The sequence below is a fragment of the Chrysemys picta genome, chromosome 6 (genome assembly GCF_011386835.1).
Source record: "Chrysemys picta bellii isolate R12L10 chromosome 6, ASM1138683v2, whole genome shotgun sequence".
Classification (NCBI taxonomy): Eukaryota; Metazoa; Chordata; order Testudines; family Emydidae; genus Chrysemys; species Chrysemys picta.
In genome coordinates this window covers 88,144,355-88,158,295 of record NC_088796.1, presented here as the reverse complement: position 1 = coordinate 88,158,295, position 13,941 = coordinate 88,144,355, and the positions used below count along the sequence as shown (strand labels likewise).

General features: G+C 38.7%; 1 protein-coding gene across 19 annotated transcripts in view; it reads left to right on the top strand.

Moving 5' to 3' along the window:
* Positions 1–13,941, top strand: part of AOPEP (aminopeptidase O (putative)) — a 410,457-nt gene that overhangs the window by 79,951 nt on the left and 316,565 nt on the right. For 18 of the 19 annotated variants that reach the window (XR_010588857.1, XR_010588861.1, XR_010588856.1 and 15 more), the window contains 2 exons: positions 1,163–1,319; positions 5,955–6,203. Coding sequence is in view for 8 of the 19 variants with exons in the window: in XM_065550410.1 (XP_065406482.1) it covers positions 1,163–1,319; positions 5,955–6,203 (406 nt within the window). In the remaining 11 variants the exon portion in view is untranslated. The remainder of the gene's footprint in view (positions 1–1,162; positions 1,320–5,954; positions 6,204–13,941) is intronic. The other variant, XM_065550418.1, reaches the window with a different exon arrangement.

The window sequence follows — 13,941 nt, the reverse complement described above, 5'->3', positions numbered from 1 at the left end:
TATCATAGTTGTAGCCCAAAGACTACTTAAAAAAACAAACAAAAGGCTTGAGGTTGGCATGCAGTTGCATGCCTATGTTAGCATTCAAAATTACCATGACTGCTCTACTCACAAATCAGATACACATACAGGTATCTAATTAGACTGCTGCATATGCAATCACCCAATTTGTGTATGCAGCTGTGGTAACTGTATTTATAAATGTAGGTGAGTCCTTGCATGTGTGCCTACGGTGCCTTTAACAACAACAGAAAAATAGCTAGGCAAAAGGAAAAAAAAGTGAGTATGTAGGTTTGATCAATAAAAACTTCATGGCTCCCAAAAACAACTTTCTCCCATTTCTCTAAATGGACTCTGCTTAATTGTCCCCCTATACTAAGCAGATCTTCCTCTGGTAGACTCACTTACCTTTTCCGTCCCCTCAGCTCCCAGATGGTCCCATAGGGCCAAATTCAGCACTCACGTCAAAACTGAATCTGATTCTTGACTTCTCATTGACATGCTGATGCATTGTGCCATTTCAGATTGCCAGGCAGGGATCATAAGTGTTACTGTTTTTTTATTAGACTTTAACAGTCTGCTCAGTGCTGTGCAGAACATACTGAAACATCGTCCTTCCCCTAAGGAGTTTGCAATTTGAAATAAACAAACCATACTGTTAAGACAAAAACAGCATTATTCAAGGCTATTGTGAAAGGACTGCAATCGATTTTTTTTTAAAGTTAAAAAGTGTCCTTTCTTAGAGGATTTAAGGATCCTGTTTGACTCCACCCATGATGGTAAGATTCAGTGTTTTGGACCATTGGTGTAGAATGTTTTCATGATGTTTACAGTCATAATATTACAATGCTGGATTTAATTTTTTTGTAAATGCCTAGAATCTGAGGATAGCAGTGTGAATGTAAGTTTTTAGGTCTAAACTATTTGCTAATGTCCCTTTCAATCTCCAAGGTAAGTAAGATATAACTATCATATAGTAAACAATGTGACTGCATAAAAACAAGTTATGTTTCCTTCTTGAACAAAAAAAACAACAGTGCGGAGGTGGGAGGAGAGGTTTGGCTCAAAATCTTACGTGCATTGAAATTCAAAGTGCTGATTCTGGGAAATTGTTCTCTAGGTAATTTGGTAATTTGCTGTATGGTGCTTTTTTTACTCATAGGTCTCTTAAGTTGGTACTATTATGTGACCATGCCCATGCCAGCATCCACCTTTACTATTGCTATTGGGTGTTGGACAGAAGTTAAACAGGAATCCCACACAGCTGACGTCCGGACAAATAACGAGTTTTCCTCTCTGTTTTCAAGGGCCGATCTCAGGTTAGTGATTTGGATATTACTAAAAAATAAACATTCGAGTGAACATTCCATTTATTCTGTGAACCATGAAAGTGAATCGTCTTAGCAGAGGGACCACAGTAGAACATGTCTAATCAGAGCAGAAAGAAATCTTAGGGAAGTAAGTCCAGCGGCAAAGAATGGGCAAGGGTGTATTGCTTATGTAGAAAAAATTAGGTTAATGGAACATGACAATTAGTTTCTACATGTGTTCAGCCTAGTTAACAGAATTTTTAAATTCTGCACATTATCTCCTCATCTATAACTGTCTTCTTTAAAATCCTTAAATCCTTTCTGTTTTTATTCAGTTAGGAACTGAATAAAAAGTTTCTTACCTGTTAGATTGCTTTGTAGGTCACTTAAGCTGTTTTGGTTCCAATTACTTCAGTTTCCATATGGATTGTGAATATGTCACTGTTTAAATACAGTTAATCAGACTCTGCATATAGAGGATAAAATGGTGATTTCTTAAAGGGCTCTTAGGTTAAGCATTCCTGCTGGGTCAGTGCTCTGTTAATTCTAATAGCACTTCCTAGTGAAACTTTAGAGATGGAGCCTTTCTCTTTTTTTTGCAAAAGTGAGATATGAAAAATACCGTTTGAAACTTTGAAATTTTATGCATTTAGATAAGTTTTAGGAATCATTGCATGTTTACCTATTTGTAATATGATATGTTGTATATTGCCTCTACAGAAATGCATATGCTGTAATTATATTACATTGTATATTCTGTTTTAATATATAATGCTTTAGGATCTGTAACTGTTGCTGATTTGCGGCCATAAAATACGTTGTTAGTTGTTGTGACAAAGAAAAACATTCAGTTATTCAAGTACCTTTAAATATGATTATTTTTTTTGTTTGTTTTTCCTTTTTGATCCAGGGATTTCATAGCATTAGAGACAGCCCAGTGTGATAGGTAAACATTACTATCCCCATTTTACAGATGGGTAGACTGAGGCACAGATAATTTAAATTATGTGCCCAAGGTCACATAGTTAGTGGTAAGGGAAGGAATAGATCAAAGGACTCTAGATGCTTTAAGGACTACATGAAGATTTTCTTCTCAGTAAAGAGTTTTGTGTGCAATAGTCTGCAAGAGCAAGTTTTTTCCATTTGCAGTTTGATTTTTTTTTTTTTTTTTTACTCTTCCCCCATGGGAGTTCAGTGTTTGTTCTGTCAGTTGGAGGCTGAATCACAGCAATCTAGAAACAAGCAAACTGTATATGAGTGATAGAGAAGCTTCTTCACTAATGAAAAATCTTCTGGGGCCTATGTTTTATCTTCTTTATAAAAGCAAACTTTTCTGATGAGAATGTCTAGTTCTGGGCGCCACATTTCAGGAAGGATATGGACAAATTGGAGAGAGTCCAGAGAAGAGCGACAAAACTGATTAAAGATCTAGAAAACATGACCTATGAGGAAGATTGAAAAAATTGGGTTTGTTTAGTCTGGAAAGAGAAGACTGAGAGGGGACATGATAACCTTTTATGTATTTGAAAACTGTTGTTACAAGGAGGAGGGAGAAAAATTGTTGTTCTTAACCTCTGAGGATAGGACAAGAAGCAAAGGGCTTAAATTGCAGCAAGGGAAATTTAGGTTGGACATTAGTAAAAACTTCCTAACTGTCAGGGTGGTTAAGCCCTGGAATAAATTGCCTAAAGAGATTGGGGAATTTCCATCATTGGAGATTTTTAAGAGCAGGTTAGACAAACACTTGTCAGGAATGGTCTAGATCAGGGGTCGGCAACCTTTCAGAAGTGGTGTGCCGAGTCTTCATTTATTCACTCTAATTTAAGGTTTCGTGTGCCAGAAATATATTTTAATGTTTTTAGAAGGTCTCTTTCTATAAGTCTATAACATATAACTAAACTATTGTTGTATGTAAAGTAAATAAGATTTTTCAATGTTTAAGAAGCTTCTTTTAAAATTAAATTAAAATGCAGATCCCTCCGGACCGCTGGCCAGGACCTGGGCAGTGTGAATTCCACTGAAAATCAGCTCACATGCCGCCTTTGGCACGCGTGCCATAGGTTGCCTACCCCTGGTCTAGATAATACTTAGTCCTTCCACAAATGCAGGGGACTGGACTAGATGACCCCTCAAGGTCCCTTCCAATTCTATGATTCTATGAATGTTCTGTGTACCTCCAAACAGTGTCTCATTCCTCACATGGTACATTTGACATTGCTGAGAATAATATTAGATTTATCCTATGTCCCCACTGCTCCACCAGTGACCCCCCCGCGCCCCACCACCCTTGATATGCTGTCTGCTTCTCTCACAGCTATCTTCTTGCCACTCTGTCTTCCTTGAACTAGCCCACAGTGTAACTATCCCTTTTTGCACTTGGTTTCCTCCTAGAATCCCCACTTTTACTGTGAAACAAGGAACCAACTGGCTAGTTATGGGGCATTTAGGGGTAGTCTATATATCTTATGAAAAATAAATCCAGTTACTTTATTAAAACGTATATTATCAGGATGTAGCCAACCACCTCCTGACTTGCATGTTGTATACCTTTTCCCTACCGTCTGTATCACTTGCCTTTTTTGTGTTTGTACAGCACCTAGCACATAGCGGGAGCTATCAAACACAAATAATAATTATGATAATGCTGTTCCTATATGTAATGGAACATCAGCTGGCTATTTAGTCAATTACACTGGTTCTCAATAAAAAAGGGGAAAAGAGGCATAAATATGGCTCCTGTTATTTACAAGCAACTTTATAATCTATTTCCTTCTCATCCAAGTCATTAACCCCCTCTGGAGGTATTAATTTGCTGCTTCTTGATGTGAAAACTAAAACTGTTCATAACTTTTCTTTCCACTTATTGCTCCACCATTTCAAAAATCTTTATAAAGTTTGATAGAAAAAATATTAAAGTGATGTTATTTTAAGGTATTTTGTTTGTAGGTGGCATAAAGTGAGTATCTCAGAAATAACTGGATACAAGTGTAAGTTCCAGTTCAGATACCTGCAATTGAAGGAGTTGTATGTATGTATTTATTATTTGCTTTGCAAATGATAGAAAGACACAAGGACACTGCCTGAAGGGAGACTGTGTTCACTAGCCAGCCCTCTGTGTAGTAACAGTAGTTTCCAAAGAGGAGCGCCAAAGGTAGACAAGAGAAACATAAATCATGGGGCAGTAAGTCAGGTACTAAACAATGAGCAGAGATTTTTGATGAGAAGAACCGTAAGGAAGGATTCCTTAAAGAAGTGAATTTTAAAATGGGATTTACCTATTCTGATTTTGCTACCTGGGCACATTGTATTTCAAGCTCTAGACACATTATATATTAAAATTGTACCCACTCATCTGAAATGTAAAATACATCCAATATATCTTAAAATCAAATCTAAGAAGAGAACCTTGCCAAATTTCAACTTTATTAATTGTGCTCCGACCTTGGTAAATTAACCAAGTAGATTTAAAAGAATGTCATTCTGTATCCCCCTTTAAAAAATGTTATATAATTTTGCTTGCACTGATTAATGTGTATTGCATTCTGCGCTAGAGATGTTTCTATTTCAGTGGTGGGTGAGGTTTCTTTGTGTAGATAATCTTTGAAATGGTTTAAGGTCCATTTCTTTCAAGTAAAAGGCCTTATGTAAAAGTAAGGTGGTGTTATTTCATTGTTATTAACTCAGCTAGCTATATGCCATCAATTCAGCAAAAGTAATCATAGCCTATAGAAAAGTACTAGTTTGGAGCCTGATCCTGCAAATACTACTGGTCCTAGTGCTTACAATAAATCAGCCCCCAAAGTTGCAACTTGAAACCAAAGAGCGGGGTTGTGTTGTACAGAATAGGAATTATCAGGTAAAAAAATATGAAGTTGATTTCTCTTTGATGTGAATTTGTTTGGACTGATAATTCCTCTTAAAAATGTCTGACTCAGTGTTTAGGAAATGTAGTTTTTCTCCCTAACCCCACCTTTGACGGAAAACACCTTTCAGAGGTAATGCAGGTGCAGATTTGGTCATGATATAATTCCTTCAAATGTTTGCAGTGCTATGACTGAATTGAAATCTGCTATTTTGTGTAATAGGAACAATTTTTTACAGTTTGTCCTGAAGAATTTTTAAATTAAAAAATTTAACTTTGATTTTAATATAAATAATATCTCTGTTTTCTTTGACAAAAGTAAATCCTATCTTTGTAACTTGGTTAAATATTTAAGTGTTTCACAAATATTTAACTTAGGAACTCTCTGAATCTTTCCTTTAGTTTGAGCTGTATCGTTTTTTCTTGTCCATTTAGTTTTCTGAGACACAAACATACACATAGTTTTGTCTTGAATAGTGACTGCATTTTGAACGCGTGTTCTTTTGATGTCTGTCTGTCAGTAAAACAAGATGTTATCACTTTCATTTATTTTAGATTGGAGTGGCCAAGTCAGTTCTACCCAAGCATACCAATAATAATTTAGCCTTCGGTTTTTCACTGCTGCATTGACATGAACAGTGTGAGAATATAAAGGAGCCAACTTTGCATGTGACCCATTTGTAGCTTTATCTCCTTGATGTCTGGAGAAGTTCCTCACCTCCTGCACACATATTTAACTATTTGTAATGTCAAACTAAACCATTGTTTTGTGGTGTTCTCAGGTTGATTGAAGGGAGCTGTGGTCATGTGGCGTATCCTTGCCGTTTCCAAAATCCTGCTGCCAGTTCTCAGCTAGTCATTCCTCATCGAGTCTTTGCTCCATGGTGCCTTAAGGATCGCTGTGCAGAGATCCTTCTTGAGCTGATTCCTCAGTGCCTCTCAGCTGCTCATGCTACACTTGGTACCCACCCCTTTTCCAGGCTTGATGTGTTGATAGTCCCTTCCAACTTTTCCAGTCTGGGAATGGCCAGGTATAGAAACTTCTCTAATATAATTATTTTGTTTTTCTGTGTATAACTTTCTTATTTTGCTGCATCATTTCACTCTTGTATACTGCACCTTGGTCTCTCTACCAATCAGACAGGGTAAATTGGGGTATATCTGTGCAGCCCTTGGAAGAGAGCCTCCCAGCCTGGTTCAACAGACTTGGGCTAGTGGGGCTCACCATAGCTCTCTGAAAACAGCTGTACAGTCAGTGCTTTGAGGTTCCTTAGCCTTCACAGCCCATGCTCCAGCCCATGCCACAACTTCAAAGCACTGTCTAGACAGCTATTTTTAAAGCTCTAGAGTCTGTCAGTCCAGGTTGGAGGGTGGGGGGTGGTGCTTCTGTGGGCTGTGTAGACATACCCTTCATGGCCACATCTGCATTGTCATCTGTGCTATTCCTCAGATGGCATGGGCAAAGTACTCACCCTTAGTCGTGAACCAGCTGCTCCCCTTTTAGACATTGAAGGATACTCCTCTGGTGTGGTCAGCCTGTAATGGTTTGAAAATTGAAAGCTTCCTTATATATTTTGTAGGCTATTAGACCAAATGATAACAAGCCTTTATTTGTTCTTGCTTGCACTGGTGGAGTTAGTGTAAATAGCAGCAGCTGGACTCCTTTTATCTAGTAGCTAACAATGCCAGCTTCCCATCAGTACTAGCTTGCTGCACTGTTCTCACTGAACTGATGTTCTAGATATAATTTTGCTTCATGTGGTGACAGTTTATTTGCATCTCTTGTTATGATCTTCCGCTTTAATAAGGCATGGGGAAGGGAAATATAAGCTCATTGAGCATTTGCCTCTGAATTTTTCCCCATTATCCAAATTAAAGTTCATTTCTCTTTCCCATTCATTTCTATACTTTGATGCTTCTGTCATTTTAGGTGTTTTCTTCTGGTAATGTTTTTCCCATTATTTCTCAGCAAAACAAGGGTATATTAGAAAACTGACTCATAAGTTTTATGTGATTTGTGTTTATCTGGCCAAAACTACTAATCCTGAAAACAGAATAAGGGCAAACTGTGAAAACAGATATAAGCTAGTATTTATGGACTTCATGGATATTTAAAATTAATGATTTTGATTATATCTACAATATAATTTCAAATGATGTAACTATATGAAGTGTTTAGCTGTAGAACAAACAAGGGAATACCTAGCAATTCAAATCCGTCTTTTACCTTTACATTTTCTAAAGTCTGTTTACATCAGTAAAGAGGTAATATTTGCAAACAGCAGAAGATCAAATGCTGCTGCTATTTGTATAGTGACGACTGTGTCTTAGATGCTTTTAGACCAATATAAAGACAGAGCACATAAGGATAGATATAAAGGGGCGTGGCCTGGAGCAGCAGGTATCCAGGTTGCTGTAGTGCTCCAGCAATCCCCACCAGCCAGTGAGACCCATAGGGGCTGTTGTTGGCCAGGTGTCAGGTGTGAGTTAGAACAGCTCTCAACCAGCCTCCGGACAGCCTCAGAAGATTCTGCTCCTCAAATTCATCTCCCTACCCCATATAGGTTTTTAATTTTTATTTCATTTTTTTTAATTTACCGTAGGAAAGCTTAGTTAAGTAGTGAATCTTGCATTTTGTTCTGTATTTTGCAGAATGAATATCTTATTCATGTATATTTATATTTACAGTTTATGTGTGAAAAAGGGAGAGAATGTTTGTTTAATTTTGACCTCATTGTCTGGGGGAGGAGAAGAGAGAGAAATTTAGCTTGCATGTAATATTATATAGCTCATGGTATAGATTTGCTCTCTGTTTTATAAATATATTTTTTAAAAATGGGAAGTAAAGTTTAAGAATTAAATTATTTCTATTTGTTCTGTCATCTCTTTGGAGGCGTGGTTTTATTGAACTTGTTACTGATTATTTACTTTGATGATAGCCCTGGTGCGTCCTGTTGCCCGTTGTGAGGTGCCTGCTAGAAAATAATTCTTGACATCTTGTGGATAGCGCCACATAATTGACTCAGATTCAGGAGTGATGACATTACATTTACTACTTAGACCAGGATGGGCAACTTTAAGGTAGAGGCAGGCTGCAAAGTCCACTGAAACTTCTTTGGCAGGCCGGGGGTGTGACACTTAGGGGATGAGGCCTTGAGAGATTTGGAGAGTGAGCCTGCTCTGCACTTACCCCAAAGCGGCATCTCCTGTCTCGTGGGGCTGGGCCCAGCTCCCCTGTTCAGCCCATTGGCTCTCACTACAGTATCAAATAAAGTGATCTGGGGGGCCAGATGTGGCCTCGGGGCTGCCAGTTGCCCATCCCTGCCTTAGACCATATAAAGCTAAAAGAGTTGGTAGGAGTTGCTCTTGGTTTCCAAAAGGTGGTATTTGCAGCTTGCAACAGGGTGATGTTGGATCATCACTATATCCATAGATGAGACTACCGTCATGGTTAGCTGTATGACAAGAACAATGATCATTGGTACTGTAGGGCAGTAGTTTTCAACCTGTGGATCCACCCCTTGGATCCACAGACTACGTCGAAGGGTTCTGCGAAAGGTGACTATGAAAATTAAGTTTCAGATCCCAGAAAAGGCATTCCGTTTTTCTGATCAATCAAAAGTATGTGAATTCCCCCACCTACAGGTCAAAACCCAGAAGTGTTGTTGTTACCATAGAAGCCCACAGTTTAGCACTCTTTCTCACGCTGCGTCAAATGCCGTGCCAAGCGTGTGGAACATTTATAGTTGAATTCTGTTCAGTCAGTTTTCAGACTTATATGGTAGGGGTCTGCAGACCACAGGTTGAATTTCCAAAGGGGTCCACACCTCCATTCAACATTTTTTAGGGGTCCGCAAATGAAAAAAGGTTGAAAACCACTGCTGGAGGGGAAAGGATGCACTATATAAAATGAAGGAAGGAAAGGAGAGAGGGGTAGCCCAAAAGGAAGGAAGGCTATAGATGAAAGCCGTATGATGCTCTTGTGGACCTGATAATATCCTTGGGGAAGTCAGAGCCTCCAATGCCATATATTCCTTCTGTAGAGAAAAGATGCCCTTGGGCTAGTCTGTTGCAAAACCATCTGTGCTTATTTGGGTTATGTTTGGTGTATTCAAAATATAGCTGTAATCGTGCCCTCTTTGTGAGGGAGATGAGAAAATTTGTGCTAATAATTCCTTATGCTTATTCTATCTAATGGTTGTCAACGCCAAGTGATCCATAACCCTGATACAAGTAAATGATGAAAGAAAGGCCATGTGCATTTCTTGACACTTTTCATTCAAGGGTTTGTCAAGCAAAGAACATTAATATTTTTTTAAAGAAATAGTTTTCAGTTATTTAAATTTCAGGCTATATGTGCACAGCAAAAGAAATGATAAAGGGGCCCATAATAGATTGCTTGTTCTTGTTCTGTGTGATTGTGAAAACCGAGGCCTCTGTACATTGCAAGTTGCTTTAATGGTTAATTCCTGCCCATTGCAATCAAAATTACCTAAATAACTTCAGTTTAGGAGTAAAATAAGTGCAAACCCATACTCAGAACCTCATAACAAGTTTGACTATTACCTTGAGTTAGAAAGGGTGCTGTACTATTAATTTTTTATCTTCTAGCATATCTATAGTAGTATAAACATGACATAGCTTGCCAGCACAAAGAAACTGTTGTTTTGAGAATTCTAATTGTACTCCTGTCTGCCAGGGAAGGAAGCAGTCATAAATTTCAGTCATTATCTTAAGTATCTGGGCTTTACAGCATTTGGCATTTTTCTTTGTCTGTTCCTCATTAGCTTATAGTTACTGGGGTTTTCTACCCAAAGTACTTTATTTTACTTGAGGGGGATGTTACCCTACATTCCAGAATGGTATGAAATTATAACAGTTCTTGCACAGAATGACTTAATTAGGAGCCTTACGTTGTTCTCTTCCAGCAGCCATGGTGCAAATTCAGAAGTATTTTCCATAAAGACCTGGTGATGCCTTATGGGAAAAATTCCAGCTGCAAGACCATTTATTTTGCTCATATTTTCTGTTCATGTCTTACCATATTTTTAATTTACTATGGAGTTTTGTGTGGAAACAGGGTTTTGATTGCTTAGAATAATATTCACAATAAGTGATTCAGTGGCATTGCTCCTGATTTTTATACCAGTATGAGAGGTGAATCTGGCCCAGATTCCCTCATTAGTAACATCATGTTAATCCCTATGGAAAAAATTGTGACAAACAAAGAATTACAGGCCAGATATTTATAGGTATTTAAAAGCCTAAAGTGATTTCAGTGGGAGCTATGCGCTTTTAAAAATCCCACTAGGTGTCCATCTGCATCTTTAGCAGCCATGTCTGCAGATTCAGCTGCATTTTTCTTAAAGAATTGATGATACCTGATAGGAAGTTAAAGTACCATTCATTCTGCTTAAAGACTATTCTGCCTAAGTCTCTTCCCTTGTTTTTCTTACTGAGGACATTTATATAAAAAACAAATGTTTTCAGTAAGCATAACAGGGGAAGAGAGATGGGGAGAATAGTCTTGAAGGAGAATGTTTTTCAAAAATTTCAATAGGTTATCTTAAAAAAATAAGTAGCTGCCTCTGCAACTGTGATGATAGAAGACATAACAAATTAAGTCTAATTAGTTTGTTCAGTGAAAGGAGAGATCAGTTCCTCCTAACCTGAAAGGTGAGCACCATCCATGTACGTTGAGAGCTAAACAGTTAGTAGTGGTAGGCCAACAGGAATATGACTTCAAAGTTTGTTACTGTAGCTGTGATTAAGATGTCACAACCTAAAGATTTTAGCACTAAACTTTGCATACAGGAGCCGTGTCACCCATATGTGACATGTGAGCAAAGTAACACACGTGTTTGCAGGATGTGGGCCAAAAACTTCTAGTGAAGAACAAGCTACACTGGTTTCATGAGTGTTTGTACTCTTCAAACCACTCTTTCAAATTCCCAGTCAATTTTTTCTCATTCAGTTTGCAATCCCCCTTTTTGATTAGATAGACAGGGATTAAATATGACCTTTCATTTGAGTAATAACTCTTCTATTAAGTGTTTTGGAGGTTTCTGTAAGTCCTGCACACTCCTTTGCAATATAGCAGAGCCAGCTCCAAATAATATGTCTAAAAGACCTAGATTTGGTGAGAGGGCTCTCTGGACTTGCTTGATAGTCTGAGGCAGACAGATGATCACTAGATTTGGGGCATTTGAGGGAGTTTGTTATTTATTTAAAGCATTCATTTTTTCCCTAGAGGAGTTGGTCAGTCTGGAGTTCATGGCACTCAGAGCTGCCCATTATCTATGCAGGGAGCTTTTAATTCTGTAGAATTGTCTCCCAGCCACACAGAAACTTAGCTTATGATCTTTCCCTTCTCTCACCTTTTCTGTCTGAACCCCATTTCTGAATGTATCATCATCCTAGGAATTTGGATCCAGTTTTCAGTGCATAGGATTTAGAGCTCTTTTAAATGAAGCTAATATTTGGCTGTTTCTGGGGTTAACGCATATTATAAACACCCTTATGCATTAATTCACCTTTGCTCTCCAACTCCATGGTCTCTTCACTCTTGGGTATGCCAAAATAACAAAATGATCCAACGACTGTCTACAATGAAGCCACAGCAATTATAATAATAATTCAAAGTGTGTGTCTACATCTAGAGATGCCAGCTTCCTCCAGGCTCCCAGGGTGCTCAACCCCCACCCCCCACTCTGTCCCAGGCCCCGCCCCCACCTGAGCCCTTCCCCAAACCCCCACCTCTTCCCCGCCTTTTCCCACCCCTACTCCACCCTTGCCCTGCCCTTTCTCCCAAGTCCCTATTCCTGGTCCATCTCGCCCTGCTTCTTCCCACCCAGTCTGGCACTCTCCCCCAGTGCGCCCCATCGCTTCTCCTCCCCATACCCCCCAGCGCCTCCTGCACGCTGCAGAACAGCTGATTGTGGTGGGCAGGAGGTGCTAGGCGGGAGGGAGGAGGGAGGAAATTATCGTTGGGGCTGCCGGTGGATGGGAGGCATTGGGGGGAGGAGAGCAGCTTGGGCTGCTGGTGGGTGCTAAGCACCGGCTAATCCTTTTCTGTGGGTGCTCCAGTCCTGGAGCACCCACGGAATCAATGCCTATGTCTACATCTCATATGTGTATAAACTCCGTGGAACTTAGACACTGAGAATGTTGACCTGGAATGGAAGAGTGTGTTACCCACAATTTTATCAAGCTAATTGCAACCATATTGTGTGCATTCAGCCACCATGAATTAATAAAATAGAACACCACCTAAAGACGGTTAATTTGAACAAGCAGGGCTTCTGGAGGCAAGGTCAAATGCTAGCTGCAAGCTTGCAGCCTCTGCTAATCTAAATGAAAAAAAAAATCAGCAAATGAAGACTATAAATAAAGACCTTGAGTTTTGGCCCCTTTTAATATAAAAGCTTTTTATAACTAAAATTGTTTAAAATGTTTTATTAATAAGTAGTTTATTAAATTTTTTTAAAGTAATGACCCAGTAGGGGTCACTATGAACTGTTTGTTTTGTAAAAGTTAGTTATAAAAATAGTAAATAATAAAGTTTACTCAGTTCTTTCTCTGCTTCCACATGTCTCTTGAGCACAACCCCAAAATAGGTTTGAGTATGCATAGGTTTGATGCAACTAAAACATTGTTTGCTTGTTGATAGTATAGGAGTGAAATTGTAATATTTGAATTTGATGGTAGGGGATTATAGCGTTTGTTTTAAATTGAAGAAAAGAAAGATTAAAATATTCCAAACAGCATTTCTGGATTTTTAAAAAAGAATGATATACATATTACTTATTAGCTCTTGTATAATTTCTTTTTAGGCTCTTGAAAATACAACTGGTTTCCATATGGTAAACTTTTTTTTCACTCAGCAAATACGTTTTCCTGTGTTTTGAATGGCACTGAAATTTAAAACAGCTATTTCTGTTTAAGAAACATTTCAAATTTTATATAAAATACTTTCCTAAATCAAATTTTAATTTTTGTTTTTGTACCACCATCTTCAGTGACATTAATTATGGTATTTTTACTAGTGCAGAAAAGACAGGAGAGGAGGCACAATATACTAGGCACTTGGAAACTCGAATCACTTGAGCCAGCAATCTGGTCATTATTAATTGTAATTAGGTTCCCCTGGAGAAGGCCTAATTGGACACAGGTGTATTGATTACCAGGCCAGACTGGGGCTAGTGAGTCAATGAGCCAATAAGCCCATTAAGAAGGAAGCTGTATAGAAGGGCACTGGAAGGAGTGCTCAGGAGGGCAGAGGAGGAGGAGAGAAACAGAAAGACAGAAGGCTAGGAGAGCATGACAAATAGAGTTCTCTGAGTAGAGACACATCCCTCCCCACCTCCCTTTTGGAGAAGGGGTTAGAAAGTTCAGATACAGTGTGTAAAGATGTAGAGACCCTGCTGTGTATTGGTGGAGGGATTAAACAACTGTAAATAAGCTACATCGGGGTGTTTATAAGCAAGAAAGTCTCAGCGCAGTCTGTGTTTGTGGATGAGATGAGTGATGCACGTCGCCTTCTCACAGGGCCATATAAGTTGACAGTCACAAAATTAGCCTGAATTTTCAGGTAGAACTAGTGATTTTGGGTGCTTCAGTTCATGTGTTCCCTATGTGAGACATCTTAAGGCCTGAATTTCTTGAATGTGCTGAGGACCTCTCTCTGAAAATCAGGCTTCTTTAAGCTATCTCATGTTAAACACCCAGAAATTGAGGTACCAAAAATCACTAGTCACTTCTGAAAATGTA